The sequence below is a fragment of the Hyperolius riggenbachi genome, chromosome 7, assembly GCF_040937935.1.
Source record: "Hyperolius riggenbachi isolate aHypRig1 chromosome 7, aHypRig1.pri, whole genome shotgun sequence".
NCBI classification, from domain to species: domain Eukaryota; kingdom Metazoa; phylum Chordata; class Amphibia; order Anura; family Hyperoliidae; genus Hyperolius; species Hyperolius riggenbachi.
Window position 1 is genome coordinate 251,498,794 of NC_090652.1, and position 18,353 is coordinate 251,517,146.

At 44.0% G+C, this 18,353-nt stretch overlaps 1 protein-coding gene across 1 annotated transcript in view; it reads right to left on the reverse strand.

Annotated features, from left to right (window-relative positions):
• The window catches only part of LOC137526159 (dynein beta chain, ciliary-like), a 116,194-nt gene that overhangs the window by 36,022 nt on the left and 61,819 nt on the right, over positions 1–18,353 (reverse strand). Inside the window, exons 11-12 of the mRNA XM_068247377.1 lie at positions 16,893–17,051; positions 10,224–10,307 (exon numbers count right to left, since the gene is read on the reverse strand). Of these exons, the coding sequence (XP_068103478.1) occupies positions 10,224–10,307; positions 16,893–17,051 (243 nt within the window). The remainder of the gene's footprint in view (positions 1–10,223; positions 10,308–16,892; positions 17,052–18,353) is intronic.

Here is an 18,353-nt window from a genome sequence, read left to right on the forward strand (position 1 = left end):
AGGGGAGTGTCTCTAATTGTGGGACCTCCCCCTCCACAGGAGGATGGTATATATAGTGTCTGGTGTCATTAACTTTTAGCTATGAGTAAGAACCGTTTGGTTCGAAACATGTCAGCTACATGATGTGTGATTTGGTGTGGATACGTCCATAATAAAGGAACTTGATGCAAGGAATATCGTGCGGACACCCTTTCTTTACTTCTATCTTATTGGGTTGGCCTATCCTGGTTCCAGCACTATCCCAGGGAAGTGTGAGCGGTTTTCTGGTGACTTCTATTTGGATGAAAAGAAATGATGGAGGAGGAACCCAGTGATAGACATTGTCTAAACTAATCTAAACACTACGATATAAAATGAGAAAACACCATGAAAGTGTTTCCGCTAATTCCAACAGTACATCATTTGTAACGAGAGAGAGAGAGAGAGGAAGAGAGAGAGAGAGAGAGAGAAACCTTAAAGAGGAACTGTAAGGTGGAAATGAACTCACCACCAGTGTGAAGCTGATGGCAGGTGTGAAAAAAACCCAGGTCTTAGAGGGGAAAAGTCCTGCAGCCAATGGAAATCTAGCTGAAAAGGTGAAACCTCTCCCACAGAGTAGGCCTGATTAAAATTCGGCCAACTGATGTACAGCCTTGCGGGTAATGACATCACATGCAGCTCATTCCTTGTGTGCATATGCTGATATTAAAGGCTGGATATCTCAACACTCATAGTTCATACACACTCCAAGTTTTGAGGATAGAGAAGGGACCCTTGAACTACCTATGTGCCAAATTACAGCCCCCAGCCCCCCTGGTTCACAAGATAGTGCCAACATACCGTAACTCAGGAACCAGCAAGACTTGGGGTCCGCAATTTGGAATAGAGGCAGTTCAAGGGTCCCCTCCCTACCCTCAAAATATGCGGACGCGCTTTATGGCTCTTTACGACGGAGAATGCGGAAGAAGAGGACGCTTTGCCCGAGGACGACTGGCAGTCGTCCGAAAACGAAACTTAGCCGCGGAGGGAGAACAGAGGGCACCGAAGGACCGGCGCGGGCACAGGACGGCTGCAGGAGGCTCAGGAAAGCCCCCAGGTAAGTGATTTTTTCCCCCACCAGTTAAGGTTCCCTTTAATCACTCTTACTGTAAAGAACCCTTTCCTAAATAAATGGCTAAAACGTTTTTCCTCCATGCACAGATCATGTCCTCTAGTCCTTTGAAGAGGCCTAGGGACAAAAAGCTCATCTGCCAAGCTATTATATTGCCCTCTGATGTATTTATACATGTTAATTAGATCCCCTCTAAGGCGTCTTTTCTCTAGACTAAATAAACCCAGTTTATCTAACCTTTCTTGATAAGTGAGACCTTCCATCCCACGTATCAATTTTGTTGCTCGTCTCTGCACATGCTCTAAAACTGCTATATCTTTTTTGTAATGTGGTGCCCAGAACTGAATTCCATATTCCAGATGTGGCCTTAATAGAGAGTTAAACAGGGGCAATATTATGCTAGCATCTCGAGTTTTTATTTCCGTTTGAATGCATCCCAAAATTTTGTTAGCTTTAGCTGCAGCTGCTTGGCATTGAGTACGATTATTTAACTTGTTGTCAATGAGTACTCCTAAGTCCTTCTCCAAGTTTGATGTCCCCAACTGTATCCCATTTATTTTGTATGGTGCTAGACCATTAGTACGTCCAAAATGCATGACTTTACATTTGTCAACATTGAATTTCATCTGCCATGTATGTGCCCATATAGCCATCCTATCCAGATCCTGTTGCAATATGAAACTATCTTCCCGAGAGTTGATGATTCTGCACAATTTTGTATCATCTGCAAAAATAGCAACATTGCTCACTACTGCATCTACTAGGTCATTAATAAATAAATTGAAGAGCACTGGACCCAGAACAGACCCCTGTGGGCCCCCACTGCTAACAGTCTCCCATTTTGAGTACGATCCATTGACCACAACTCTTTGTTTTCTGTCCATTAGCCAGTTCCCTATCCATGAACACAGACTCTTCCCCAGTCCTTGCATCCTCAACTTTTGCACCAGACTTTTGTGGGGAACAGTGTCGGAGGCCTTTGCAAAGTCCAAGTATATCACATCTACAGCATTCCCAATATCCATATTAGCATTCACTACCTCATAAAAGCTGAGCATGTTAGTCAAACAGGACCTGTCTTTAGTAAACCCATGTTGATGCTGAGAAATAAGATTATTTTCTACTATGAAGTCATGTATAGTATCTCTTAGTAACCCCTCAAATAAATAAATATAATTTCCTGGATCTGATTTTTTGCCCTTCTTAAATAATGGGAAAACGTGGGCTGTACGCCAATCCACTGGGACTCTGCCAGTTGCAAGAGAGTCACAAAAGATGAGATAAAGGGGTTTATCTACTGTATAACTGAACTTAATTCCCTTAGGACCCGAGGATGCATGCCATCCGGGCCAGGTGCCTTGTCTATTTTTAATTTATTTAGTCTTGCCTTCACTTCTTCCTGTGTTAAGTATTTAATATTACAGTTAGAAGATTGAGACTCTTCCGCCTCTGTAGTTTGCAACAGTGCTGTTTCTTTTGTGAAGACAGAAGCATTTAATAACTCTGCCTTACCTTGGTCATCCACCATTGAGTTACCCCCCTCATCCTTTAGGAGTCCTATACAGTCAACCTTTCTTTTTTTAGAGTTAATGTACTTGTAAAACTTTTTTGGGTTAGATTTGATATCCTTAGCGATTTGTTTTTCAGCTTCAATCTTTGCCTGCCTAATTTCTTTTTTACAATTTTTATTGCACTCCTTATAATTGCTTAGTGCAGCCTCGGTCCCCTCCTGTTTTAAGACCTTATAGGCATTATTTTTCCTCTCCATTTTATCTTCAACCTTTCTATTCATCCATAGAGGCCTTTTTTTATTCCTAGATATTTTGTTTCCATATGGGATATACATACTACAATATTGATTGAGTATAAGTTTAAAAGCTTGCCATTTCCCTTCAGTGTCTTCCCCTTGTAGTACATTATCCCAGTTCACCAAACTTAGTGCCTGCCTAATTTGATTGAACTTTGCTTTTCTAAAATTCATAGTTTTAGTGGTCCCGCTGCCCCGTGGCCTATCAGTCACCAGATCAAACGTTATCATGTTGTGATCACTATTTCCCAAATGTTCTTGAACCTGCACATTTGATACATTATCTGGTCTATTAGAAATGATCAGATCCAGTAACGCATTCCCCCTAGTTGGTTCCGTTACCATTTGAGTCAAGTAATTGTCCTGTAGTGCTGCCAGAAATCTGCTGCTTTTACCAGAATGGGTAGCCTCAATACTCCAGTCAATGTCTGGAAAGTTGAAGTCGCCCATAATTATGACCTAATTTTTACTTGCAGCTTTTTTACTTGCAGCTTTCAGTTACAATCAGTAGGGTAATGTGGATCATTATAAAGTAAAACATAAGTTAAGCACATGCTCTCATTTAAATGCATTTTAGAATTTAACCACAAACATCTCAAGTAAAAATGGTAGAAATTCTACTTTACTAATGCATAGTATCTTTTTTTTTAATATCACTTACAGAACCTCTCAGAATAGTTACACGAATCAATGATTTCAAGGATACACAATATTACCACTGGTAGGTTTTTCATTTTATTCTTCATCTGAACTTAAAAATCTACCAATAATTACCAAGTAATTAGAAGAAGCGTAATGTAAGTGGATCCTTAAACGTAATTGTTAAGTGGCACTTCTTTGAATTACTGAAGTGTCCTTATGGTAAAATATAGCATTCACCTTAAAGACAGAATACTGTGCTTGTCGGTATTTAGTTGTTTATTTCTTTTTATCTGTGTGAAAATCTCATCAATCCTTGCATATTAAAATGGAGTTGCCAAGTTGGTAAAGTTCTTTCATTTAAAGTGTAACTGTCGGGCATAAAATAAAAAATCAATTCTTTATTTTTATCTGTTAAACAAGTAATAAGGATGCTAATCAGGCAATCCAAAAGTTAAAATCTCTATTACTTTTCTTGTTTATAAATGATCATTCCCCAGTTTACTTGATTCTTATTTGGTATGTTGCCGCAAAAAGGAAGTTGCAGGGCATGCTGGGTTGTCCTTTTTGGCTTCTGTACATTAGTTAAGTCTGAGGGGAAATAAAGAAGCAAAAAAAGACAACCCAACATACCCTGCAACTTCCTTTGTGCGGCAACCTACCAAATAAGAGTCAGGGAAACTGGGGAATGATCATTTATAAACAAGAAAAGTAATAGGGATTTTCACTTTTGGATTGCCTGGTTAGCATCCTTATTACTTGTTTACCAGATAAAAATAAAAAATTGATTTTTGATTTTATGCCCGACAGTTACACTTTAAGATCTAATCTCTGAGCAACTGGAAGATTACAGCATTTTAGTGGAACAGCAATCCCAGTAACTGCCACCCTCTACAGCAGCTACAATGGGGTAGATTTAATAGCATCCACATAAGCTGTGGTAACTTGCTCATTAGCATTATACACCGTACTTTACTGGCTGCTCGATTCATTAAACTAGTGTGTGATTTATCTCACATCCACTCGTAGTAGCACTCCCACACAGTGGCGTACCTAGGGCATTTGACACCCGGTGCTAGGTATTGAAAGACACCCCCCCCCCCGGTACACCACCTGTGGCGCGCGAAGCGCGCCGCGGCGAAAAAATGCGCGTGGCTATGACCGGATGGGGCGGAGCTAATTTAAAAGTGCACCCAAGTTTTAGTCAACCTTTCTCCAGAAAATTCACATCATTGCGCAGCTTTTCTCCAGAAAATACACAAAATGTCAGAAGCTTTCAACATAAAATACACGTAATGCGAGAACATTTCACCAGACATTACACGTTATGTGAGCAGATTTCACAAGAAAATACATTCAATCATGTCGGCAGATTTGACCAGAAAAAAATCATTCAATCTTGCGGTAGATTTGACCAGAACATACACAATGTCAGCACCAGATTTGACCACAAAATACACAATATCAGTAGTTAAACTGACCACAAAATACACAATGACGGTAGTTAAACTGACCACAAAATACACGACGGTAGTTAAACTGACCACAAAATACATAATGACGGTAGTTAAACTGACCACAAAATACACAATGTCGGTAGCAGATCTGACCACAAAATACACAATATCGGTAGCAGATTTGAGTGTTGGCAAGCTGATAGCCTGGTGGGTAGGTGGTGAAGGGTGAGCAGCCTGATTGCCTAGTGGGTAGGTGGGCAGCCTGCTGGGTAGCAGTGGTGGGTAGGGGGGCAGCAGTGGTGGGTAGCCTGCTGGGTAGCCTGGTGGGTAGGTGGGCAGCAGTGGTGGGTAGGTGGGTAGCATGGTGGGTAGGGGGGCAGCAGTGGTGGGTAGGTGGCCAGCCTGCTGGGTAGCCTGGTGGGTAGGTGGGCAGCCTGCTGGGTAGCAGTGGTGGGTAGGTGGGCAGCAGTGGTGGGTAGGTGGGCAGCCTGCTGGGTAGCCTGGTGGGTAGGTGGGCAGCCTGCTGGGTAGCAGTGGTGGGTAGGTGGGCAGCAGTGGTGGGTAGGTGGGCAGCAGTGGTGGGTAGCCTGGTGGGTAGGTGGGCAGCCTGCTGGGTAGCCTGGTGGGTAGGTGGGCAGCAGTGGTGGGTAGGTGGGCAGCAGTGGTGGGTAGCCTGGTGGGTAGGTGGGCAGCAGCGGTGGGTAGGTGGGCAGCAGTGGTGGGTAGGTGGGCAGCAGCGGTGGGTAGGTGGGCAGCAGCGGTGGGTAGGTGGGCAGCAGTGGTGGGTAGGTGGGCAGCAGTGGTGGGTAGCCTGCTGGGTAGGCTGGTGGGTAGGTAGGCAGCAGTGGTGGGTAGGTGGGCAGCCTGCTGGGTAGCCTGGTGGGTAGGTGGGCAGCAGTGGTGGGTAGGTGGGCAGCAGTGGTGGGTAGGTGGGCAGCAGTGGTGGGTAGCCTGCTGGGTAGGTGGGTAGCAGTGGTGGGTAGGTGGGCAGCAGCGGTGGGTAGATGGGCAGCAGCGGTGGGTAGGTGGGCAGCAGCGGTGGGTAGGTGGGCAGCAGTGGTGGGTAGCCTGCTAGCAGTGGTGGGTAGGTGGGCAGCAGCGGTGGGCAGGTGGGCAGCAGCGGTGGGTAGCCTGCTGGGTAGCCTGGTGGGTAGGTGGGCAGCAGTGGTGGGTAGGTGGGCAGCAGTGGTGGGTAGCCTGGTGGGTAGGTGGGCAGCAGTGGTGGGTAGGTGGGCAGCAGTGGTGGGTAGGTGGGCAGCAGTGGTGGTAGGTGGGCAGCAGCGGTGGGTAGGTGGGCAGCAGTGGTGGGTAGGTGGGCAGTAGTGGTGGGTAGCCTGGTGGGTAGGCGGGCAGCAGTGGTGGGTAGGTGGTGGGCAGCAGTGGTGGGTAGGTGGGCAGCAGCGGTGGGTAGGTGGGCAGCAGTGGTGGGTAGGTGGGCAGCAGTGGTGGGTAGGTGGGCAGTAGTGGTGGGTAGCCTGGTGGGTAGGTGGGCAGCAGTGGTGGGTAGGTGGTGGGCAGCAGTGGTGGGTAGGTGGGCAGCAGCGGTGGGTAGGTGGGCAGCAGCGGTGGGTGGCCGGGCCGGTGCACCTGTAAAAGAAAAAAACCTTACCTGCAGATGAAACCTCTCTTCCGAGTCCCAGGCAGCCTCCGCAGCTCCTCTTGAATGTCCCGCGCCGTCTCCTGCTGCGTCATCAGTGCAGGGCTACGGGAAGATGGCCGCCGAAGCCCACACTGGAGACAAAAATAGACGGCAAGATGGCGTCGGCGGCCATCTTGCCGTCTATTTTTGTCTCCAGTGCGGGCTTCGGCGGCCATCTTCCCGTAGCCCTGCTCGGGTAAACTGAGGGCGGCTATCAGCCGCCATGTCAGTGCCCGTTGCCGGCGCCCGTGGAGGGGAAGCGCCGAAGGAGGGGACCCAGGTGAGGGAGATGTGGGGGGGTATTTCCCCCCTCCCCGCCGACGCTGCCACCCCTCCTTCAGCGCTGCTTCCCCTCCTGTGTCATCAAGGCTTCTGGGGAGGCCTTGATGACACCCCCCCTGGAGCTGACACCCGGAGCGGAGCGCTCCTGGCCGCCCCATGGTAGGGATGCCACTGCTCCCACATGACTTGTAATCCTAAAACAGCTGTCTGACCTTACTGGCTAACTGGCAACAGAGCAAACACTTTCCAAGGCACTGAACTTGTGATTTTCTATGTCAAGGGTCCTTTTACACTATGGTGTACACAGTTGCGGTAAGTAATTTTACAGCAAGAGGGAACTATGTCAATGAAAGTTTATGGAGACTTTCATAGTTAATGCGACGAAGTGCGACGAAGTGCGACGGAAAAAGTCAAATCACGGCAATCCTGACGCAAATTTAACTGTGCACTACTGCATTATCCGTACCTACCACATGCATTATGCAGAAATGCAAGTCTATAACGACACAGTAAGTGTAAACGATGGAGCGTAGTGAGATGTGGAACGCATGCGCCGACTAATGGAAATCTCGGTGACCTCCTCTCCTGTTCACTAGGGAATACGTCACTGAATGGGGGCTGGCCTATGCATATGAATCTATCGGCACACTCAGCCACAAAGCCATTTAAAATACTGATTCGTGTGGTGTAGTGATCCCATGGCAGGCTCCCATGCCATGGGATCACCGTACTGCACAAGTGTAAAAGCAGCCCGAAGGATAACTGACCTGACATGGATATGAAGACTGCCATATTTATTTCATTTTAAACAATGCACATTGCCTGGCTAGGACATGGCTAGGACTGGCTCATACTCTGCCTCTAATAATAGGGATTAGATTGTGAGTCCCTCTGAGGGACAGTTAGTGACAAGACAATATATACTCGGTACAATGCTGTGGAAGATGTCAGCACGATATAAATACTAAATAATAATAATTAATAATATTATTGGATACCAGAATACAATTTCCTCAATGCACTAAGATCATGCTGGAGATAATAAGGCAAGAGAAAACGTACCTCCACACACTGAGAGAGTTATCTTATCTCTTCATTACTTAAGTTACCTCCTCTGTAGTTAAATTACCTCCTCTGTAGTTAAATTATCTCCTCTGTAGTAATTTTCACATGCAGTTAATTAACAGCCTGGCTAGAATTCTGGAGTTATTTTAAGGATTGAAGAGTTAACTTAAAGACAGAAGAATTAACTTAAGGTTTGCCTGAGGTAAAATGTTTCCTGAATACTACATGCCTCGTCACCATGGTGATAACTATAGAAATGTTATTAAAGACAGGAGATAAGCTTAGTGAATTGAGGCCAATGTATCTTTGCACTCACTCAAATAGTGTCCCAATTTAGCACCCCCAAATAGAATAACTTCAGTCCTTTTACTTAGCTAAAAAGTCCTTTGGATCACAGCATCAGTCATCAAGCATAAGATGTAAAGTCTGATATTCCTGCACTGCGCTCACAACTTCAATGAATCCTTCTTCCAGAGATGTCACTCGGAAAAAAGACAAAAAATACCATAGCATAATACTGTTTTAAATATATAGCCTCTTTCCACAACACCCAGTGCTGTACGCAATATCCGTGTGTGTATCCACCAACATACAGGGACTTGCAGGTCCTCACCATATACTGTCGCTGCCAGATCACAGACAGCTATAAAAGCCTCCAAACACAACCATGTGCAAACTCTCCTTAGTTTATCCAGGTTTCCCAAAAACAACACACGTGGACTCTCATCTTCTTAACATGCCGTCCAGATTTTAAGACAGCAACTGCGTTTGTTTTATTCCATCAGCAGCAAACTTCCAGCAGATGGATCATCATAAGAGCAGCTTACTCATGTCACCTAGCAACTGAAGAGCCTCTCATAGCGTAAAACTATTTTTTTGTCTTTTTTCCGAGTGACATCTCTGGAAGAAGGATTCATTGAATTTGTGAGCTCAGTGTCTTGGAGGAATATCAGAATAATATTATTGGAGCCTGAAGGATGCAGATCAAATGTTTGACATAAGTTTGGCTGCATTTTCCACATGCTTAATTTAAATGTGTGATTCGGACACTACTGATCCATTGGGATTGTCCTGCCTAGGAGAACTCATGGAGGAGCATGTGATCATTTTGATCAGCTGATAGATTTATAAGGCTCTAATTTGCTGGTCAAGATCAAGTGTTAAACCAGGAAAGCATCACAGCAAATCAGAGCCTTACAAATCTATCAGCTGATCACATGCTTCTCTGTGAGTTCTCCTAGGCAGGGCCATACCTTTTGTTGCATGAAAGATAAACATGATGTCAGGCAACTGGTATTGTTTCAAAAGGAAAAAATATGGCAGCCTCCATATCCAGAAGATGAAAGTATAAAGAAGAACAAGGAAGTATACAAACTACAAAAAAATAATATACCCATATATACTCGCATATAAGCCGACCCGTGTATGACCAGAGGTACCGGCTTATGTCCATTCCTCCCTCAAGAGGGAACTCGCCGTGTACAAATGAGGGAGGTGATATTCCTCATCTATCTCAAAGAAGCGCAGAAGATTTTTTTTTATATATATAATTTAAATATTCAGGTAACAATCTCTAATATCCCATTCTTTTTGTGAATTGGCACCTTAAAGGGAATCTGAAGTGAAAATAAACTTATGATATAATGATTTGTATGTGTAGTACAGCTAAGAAATAAAACATTAGCAGCAGAGATATGAGTCTCATATTGTTTCCAGTACAGAAAGAGTTAAGAAACTCCAGTTGTTATCTATGCAAAAGAGCTGTGAGCAGAGTCACAGAGAGCTCTATCTTCTGAAGCTTATTATCTCAAGTGTCTCTTACTGTATTTTGTTTTTTCTACAGAGGACAGGTCAAAAGTTCAATAGTCTGCTCTGTGAAATCATTTAGAATGCTGAGTGTAGTGTGTAAACTGCATATATTAGAGAATGATGGAATGTTATAAAAAAAAACATATATAACTAAAAATAAAAGTATGAGACTAATGTACTATTAGTTATCCGTACTACACTTACAAATCATATCATAATTTTTTTTTTGTTGCTTCAGTGTCACTTTTAACATCAGTAGATGATCCAACCCATCTATACACACTTAAGGTTTATTTATAAGATTTAGGTGGACATTCTTTTTAAGGAGAAATACCTTTTGAGACTTTTTTTAAATTCAATTCAGTGAAAAACAAAGAATAACTGTAAATCCTCTTACATTTATATAGCAGCTTCGACTAGCGAACATTTCTTTACCTTTGCAAATCTTCTCAGTTCCATATCCATTTGCTCAACATTTATCTGTTTCCATGGCGTTTTCATCCAGTCTTTAATGCTTGTCTAAGGGAAAAGCACAAAGGTACCCTGATACAGACTGCACTTACTGGTTACCTAAAATCAAGCTGTGTTAATGCATTAAAAGTAACACAAATGAATATTATTTAGGCTTATTGATACATTTATATTTCCTCGTAAGTCCTTCAATCAATCAGAACTTTTCACAGGTCTTGTTTGTCTCTCCTTTTATGCTTTTTACCCTGATTGTTGGCTTCTTTCATTATGCAGATTACTTTTCTCTCCATGGTGTTCTTTCTATGAACCTTTTTAAAAAGATATTTCCTTTTTCTGTACTACTTTGATTTTAATTTTCCAGCAAACCAGGAAAGACCTTAAGTCTTTGAGTGCCTGTGGAAACACCACTGGTTGAGTTCTGTAAGATGGGACGAGTCGGACAGATAGTGCTGTCTGATCACACTGTTTCCCCCTGATAAGATGATGCCGGAAGTGTCTTATTGCCCACACACACATCTCTAAGTGTATGCAAGCCGAAACTTGGGTACAAAATCAAATACTTACATACGAGGAGGAAGGTCTCTTCTTAGGTATTTGATTTTTTTACCCGCAGTGCAGTAGCCAGAGGCGCTCCTGCCTGGGTGGCTTAGTGGCACTGCACAGGTGCAGCCGAGGCCTACGATGGCACAAGGGAACACCGAACAGCAGGAGGGTCCAGGGACTTCCATCTGCTTAGGTAAGTTTTTGTCTCTAAACCCAAACTTACAATAAATAAATGGGGCATTTAGCAGACCTGAGCACAACTCCATATGAAGCCACAGGCAGATGGCATACTCTGGTCATAAAACAGTAGGAAAAAATTCTGGGTCACCCTCGAAAGGCCTGGGAAAAAAAATCACTGTCTCTAATTGTCATGGGTAAACATGATTCGTTCTGCACATTTGCAAATACTCTAGTGTCCTTAAATTAGGACGAATAGCGCAGCAATATAAAATATGCCGGATACTCACATGGAGGCTGCCTGCAAATCTATATCGGAACATGGAAACCTGCGTTACACTAGCCTGTCTATTGCCTGGTTTAGGGAGTATGTGTCAGCTAGGTCATATTGGTTTCGACATGACCAAGGTTATCAGTGTTGAGAAATGCAGTGAATGCTGATTCTAGCTACCCTTCAGGGGCCACTGATCCACTTTAGCTCCCTCCTTGCACATGCTGCTACAGTGCTCACTATAACCCTAGCTATACTCTACTTTTTGGCTTACCTAGTATTCCTACCACTTCTAGTTCTAGAACCTGTGTTCTCAACCTGTCGTCTGTATAGCCTAGTAGTTACATATGTTGGGTTCAGGGGGGTAATTTGACTTGTTACAGTAAATTCATTATAATACAAATGGCCAGATCCAATTTTCCACCAGCAAGCAAGAAAATACTTATTTTTTGGTGATTTTTCAATTGCTGTTAAAAAAAACCCAACCTCCTAGGAGCAAACTTAGGAGAAATGGATTGGGCCCATTTTGAGATATGTTATAGATAAACAAACCAGTAGAAGTATAGTTTACCTAGGCACAGGTCACACATGCGTTTTCTGCAACGCACACTATTCTTCCCAATTCAAAATCACAGCGCAGCGGTAGCAATGTGCCTTTTCCTGCACTGCTGCTTTTTTCGCACATCACATGCGATTCCCTATCCCCGACAGTCAGCTGCTCTCAGGCTGTGGCCCAACCATGGAGATTTCTACTGACTCAAGTGTGACCCTTGCCTTATTGAAAAGATTAATAACAATGCAGATTAGTCAGTGGAAAAACACTGCCATTTTTCCATGGACTCAATGGTGACCCCTGACTTGTTACCAAGATTAAAACAATGTTTAGAAAGTTTTTTTATACAATTATTATTATTTCTAATAAATGTATATGCTCCACGGGTTATTATGTTGTCTATACTAGGAGCAATTTGCAAACTCTGTTTTTTATAAATAGGCACATTTGGAAATAATGTTGAGAAACACTGTTCTAGAATGTAACCTCATACACTTATCTTTGTTGCTCATCTTCTGCAAAAAAAGCTATACATCAAAATATTTGTGCAGTGGTGAAAAATGCATTTATTTGTATTACTCGTCATCTCTGTTAAAGTGGAACTGAAGATTTGTTTAAAACAAAGAGTTTCGAAGAAGGATACACGTGGCCAGGGCTTCGCAGGCCGACTTATAAGTTGATGGTAACGAAACTGAACCACGTCAGGAGAACGGAGGAACGTTGAGGACCGGCGTGGGACAGGGCGGCTGCAAGCAAACACAGTGCATCCAGCGCAGGAGACTTGGACGCACAGGGAGTAACTTCGGCGCCGTCAGAAGACGGAGCTGAAGTTACTTTTAAAACACAATAATTCGGCTTCCAGCAATTGCTGGAAGCCGAAATTATTTCATTCCCCACCATCCATGGCGGCCTGGAGGGGGAATAGTATTTAACACGGCTGGGACTTGTGCAGCAGCAGGATCAGCCATATACCGGCTGTATCCTGCGCCCAAGTCTCCCGCACTGATTCCTCTCATACGTGCTGCAAGGGGCTGACAGAAGCCCCAGGTAAGTGAAACTCTTTGTTTTTAGTGAATTTTCAGTTCCACTTTAGGCCCAGTTCACATTTGCGTTTTCAGTCAAACGGATCCGGTGAGCGGATCCGGTCTCCGCTTCACCGGATCCGCTCACCGGATCCAGATGGCTCATCCGTGGCCCTGTACACATTAGTGAAAACGGATCTGATCAATGATTGATCGGATCCGTTTTCACTCGTCAATACATACCTTATCTTCATAGGCAGCCAGCGGTAGAGGCTTCCTCTTCTTCCACTGTGACTACACAGTGTGTCATGTGACTATTCACATGACGCAACCAAAGCAATACAGAGTACAAATAAAATACTAAACATATCTATATCCATGTCTCTGGACAAAAACGCACATAATCAACAACAAGAGAAAGCGTCCATGACACTACAATTCATTAGATAACCAACTCCATAGTAATCATTCGAAATACTTTATTAAGGGTAACAAAAAATCTGTAAAATCAATTAAAATAGAACAGTGGAACAGTGGAACAGTAGGTACCAGTGGAACTTACGTATAGACCTACCACTGTTCTATTTTAATTGATTTTATAGATTTTTTTGTTACCCTTAATAAAGTATTTCGAATGATTACTATGGAGTTGGTTATCTAATGAATTGTAGTGTCATGGACGCTTTCTCTTGTTGTTGATTATTCACATGACGCGTCATGTAGTCACAATGACGCGGAAGAAGGCGGAAGCCTCTACTGCCGGCTGCCTATGAAGATGTATTAAGCCTCCCTAGCACACCCGCCCGGCTGCTGCACCCTCCCCTCACCCTCCCGTCGCTCAGGATCACGTCGGCCCATGCCCCCATCCCCCGGGGAACGGTCAGTTTCTTCACTAGTGTGAAGAACTGTTCCGATTCCCATTGCCCCCCAATGCTGCAGTATTTTTGTCCGGATCCGTTCTGTTAGGCAGAACGGCCCGGAAAATTAGGGCCTGCTGCATTTTTGGGATCCTGGGGCCAGCACGTACAGAACGTATCCGTACCAACGGACGCATGTATATGGATCCATAGGTTAACATTGGATCCATTCACATCCATTCCGTTTGTACAGTATACATTCCGGTTACATTACGGAAAAAAAGGCAAATGTGAGCCGGGCCTTAAAGTGGGATTATACTCCCAAAATTAAGTAACTGCTTCTTGTTACATAAAAGAACATTTGAAAGCATTCCTATACATTTCCTATGTGCACATACTTTTATTTTCACTGCAGAGAACAGAAGAAGCTTGCTTATCTTTTGTCATCTGCAAATGTGATCGTTGTCAGCTGAAGCTCTCTGAGGAATGTGTCTACTCTCTGCCCCCTCCCTCTGCCGAACAGACAAATTGCCCCGGAAACAGCTGAGTCACTTCAGCAGAGGGAGGGGGACAGAGTGAAGACACATGCGGAGAACTTCAGGTGGCAATTATTACATTTGCTGATGACCAGAAATAAGCAAGCTTCTCCTGCTCTCTGCAGTGGAAATAAAGGTTTTTAAACACACAGAGAATGTGTGGGAATGCATTCAAATGATATTTTATGTGATTAAGACTGTTACTGTTATTGTTACTGAAATTTTAGTATTGGGAGTATAATCCCACTTCAATATATGACTCAGTGCAGCTCTGTGGAAATAATTGTGTTAAGTCAATAAAATAATTTAATAAATAGTAACAAGTATTTAAAGAAGGAAAGGGAAATTAATTCAATATAGCAACCAACGAAAACAGTTACTATTTTGACTTTACGGCTGTGTTTGATTGGGCCTCACCGCATATAAAATGAAATACAATTCTTGCTGGCAATGCAGTTTCAGCCAACGTAATGACTCTGCAATTATAGTAATGATAAAAAGCAAATAGCCAAACTTATCAACGTCAGTGTTCAATTAGCCTGAGCATGTTGATGTCAACTAATTTAGCCAAGCCTCTTCTATGTCGCTTATTAATTGTTGCAGCTCTGACATGAGCTAATGCAATGACCTGCTTGTAGGTCACGGACAAGATAACCACATTCTTTGACAGCAAGGAAAAAATATAATCACATCAAAATGGATCCCTCATCATATTCAAATAATGATGTTTGGCAGTTATTTATTTTAAATGACAAATCCCATGCAGTGCACTTGTGAGTGGAATACAGCCTCACATACTTTAAATGTCAGGTCTGAGAGAGTTTGGTTCAGTGTAAGGGGACTGTTAAAGGCCACAGGTTTATTTTACACTAAAAGGTAATTAATGAAATCATTGGACTAGTGGTTGCAGAGGTCGTGACTGCTACCAGGCCCCATACTCTAGAGCAGTGTTTCTCAACATTTTATTGGTATGGTATGTACCCCTTTTAAAACCCTGTACTCACCAAGTACCCCCTAGCAAAGTAAACATTATCACAAGTACCCCTTTTCAAATATATATTTAATTGTAGTACATAATAATTGGTTGTAAACAGTTTCCAAGTATTTACTATTGTTTTTAATTAGCTGAACACTAATTTGGTGTTGTTTAAATAAGATTTATCATTCAATAAATGTGTTATTCTTGGTAAATCAATCAAGCTCGAGTAGCCCCTGGAACCATTAGAAGTACCCCCTTGGGTACACGTACCACACGTTGAGAACCTAGGCTCTAGAGCAGGGGTCTCAAACTCGCGGCCCGCGGGCCATTTGTGGCCCTCGATACAATATTTTGTGGCCCTCGCCGGCAAAAGCTTCCTTATAGTTCGCTTAAGTGCTCCCAAGTAATCCGCCGCATCCCCGCCGCTAAACGAGGGCTGCAGAACCCCCAAATCGCCCGGGGGGCAATCTGCCGGCATTTCCTGGAAGGGGCAGAGCTTTCAGCTCTGCCCCTGCTGACGTCAATCGCCACATGGATCGCCGCCTCTTCCCGCCCCTCTCTGTGAAGGAAGAGTGAGAGGGGCGGGCAGAGGCGGCGATGCGCCGCGATTGTGAAATCCCTTATGCGGCCCAGCCTCATCCTGACTTTGCCTCCTGCGGCCCCCCAGGTAAATTGAGTTTGAGACCCCTGCTCTAGAGGGTCTAGAATAGATAGAGACCTGAGTCACCCATAAGGCTGGCTCTTCACTTGTGTTACGTTGGCATTAAGTACTGCTATGTGTGTTTTTTACTCTGGTAAACATTCATTAACTGATAGGAGTAAGTGGTGGGTTAAAGGATGTGTACTGCTGGTGGGACTCCAGTTGATAAAAAAATGTTACACTTGGGCCCATGGCTACACCACTGTGTTCATATTTTATATAGCTTAAAGAGAGTCTGAAGCCTTAAAAAATATCTATTTTTACTTACAATTCCTCTTTAGTATTATGCCACTAGCTGAAACGCTGCATTCCCGCAGCTGAACGATTCCTCTCTGCCCCCCAAATCCCGGGGCAAAATCCGGGGATCCCTTCCTGTAAGAGGCAGAGCTTTCCGCTGTAGCTCTGCCTCCAGATGCGTCAATCTGTTCCGATCGCTGCCTCTCCCCGCTCCTCTCAGTCTTTTTTCACTGAGAGGGGCGGGGAGAGGCGGAGATCCACGTGCAGATTGATGCGAATGGAGGCAGAGCTACAGTGGAAAGCTCTGCTTCCTCGGGCAGCAAAATCCACAACTTGGAAAGACATGGATTTTTGCCCTGGGATTTGGGGGTAAAGAGGCATCATTCAGCCGCAGAAATGCGGCGTTTCAGCTAGTGGCATTAATTTTTTAAGGCTTCAGACTCTCTTTAAAGGGTACCTGGACTAACGTGTGACATAAAGGTAACATGTATATCCACAGCAAAGCAACTCATTTCAGTGCACGCTCTGCCCCGCACTGCGCCTGACCTTGGTGCCACCATAGACATGTTATTAGCATAGGTTTCTTCCCCGGCAAAAAAAGGGGCACCTTTTTTTATACATCTAATAATGTGACCTGGTAAAGCTGACCTGTTCTACTGAATCTAGAAAGAATTTCAACAATAAGCTTGCTGTAAATCATTTCACATGGTCACCGCAGCCAGAGAGAAAAAAAAAAAAGCATTGTCTTTGTGCCTTACCCGTACAAATCCCACCATATCCCACACTGACTTCAGTAAGATGATGGCAGCACGACACTGGCGAAGCTGTTTGTACTCAGGGACGCTCACTTCAAAGAGTTCTGCTGTTTCCTGCAGTTTTCTCATCTCATCCTCCAACCTGGAGATATTTCTGTGGGTCTGAAGACAAGAATACAGTCATTAGGCTGCATCTTAGTTGTGACATTTCCAAGAAGAGTGACTTATCTGCTGTTACACTCGACTAAGTCCTGAAAAGTGCACATAGTGTATTTTCAGGGGATGAATCATGCCGAGGGTAGCTAAAGTCCTTCTTAACGTGAACAGCTACAATACTGTCAAACTCCGGCTGAGAATTTCATGGACAGGTTCAGGATGAGTGGAAGTAATTCATATCTCACTTTCCTCGTATTGTACACAACATGATTTTTTTCAGTCTGTCAGTTCAAGAGAATTGAAAAAAAAATACTCTACTGCAGTATTGTGCACACACATTTCCCTGCATTCTAATCTCCGACAGTCTGTTTTTTTGGGCAAAGAAATCCATCATTTTACATCAGTTTCTTTTTTACTTTCTGTCAGGGATCCAGGTAAAATAAAGGATATATTAGTGGAGGTGAATAACAAAAATGATATGGTTCTGTTCTAGGAGATCCATTCATGGATCGCCATTTATAGTAAACCTGTCACTATAGACTGATTCGCTCGAATGCTTGATTGACAGTTCCAAAACGAACAGAGCTAGCTTCAGAGAAAATAAAATATACAGGGTACTTATTGATGACACTGCTGAAAGAAATGCAGTGAGCTTGTTTAAACTCAATCATGATTATTTCTGGTGAGTTTTGGCTTGCACAGCTGACACTGCTTGGGCTTGCGACCGACACTGCTTGCTGGATTAGCAATCAGTCACACTGGTCTATATGGCCCCTCTTCAAGGAGGCCTACCTCACCTCAATGCTGCCCCAAGTCTCTTTGCCGAGAACCTCTCGATGCAGCCCACCTCCTTTCATGTCACCACCCTCTCCCTGTAGATCAGGGGAGTAAAACGCAAATTCAAAGTGAGCCGAAATTGAACATTAGGACCTAGTCACAGGCCAACCTCAATGTCTAGTGGCCACCTCCCTCCCTTATAAAGTTCCCTAGTGTCTACTGCCCCCCCCCCCCCCCCACTCTATACAATTCCCTGGTGCCTAGGGGCTCCCACTCTCCCGTATACAGTCCCTAGTGTTTAGTGCTTCCCCCATTTCTCCCGTATGGCTTCCCTGGAGTTCTAGAGCTTCACCGCCAGTATAGCTTCCCTGGTGGTCTAGAGCGGGCCAAACATAATGCAAAGTGGGGAAAGCACTTGGAGGGCAAATGTAATGGCTCTGAGGGCCAGATTTGGCCTATGGGCTGGAGTTTGACATGCATGCTCTAGATTGTAAGCCTTTGGCAGGGCCCTCTCTCCTTGTGTATTCTACC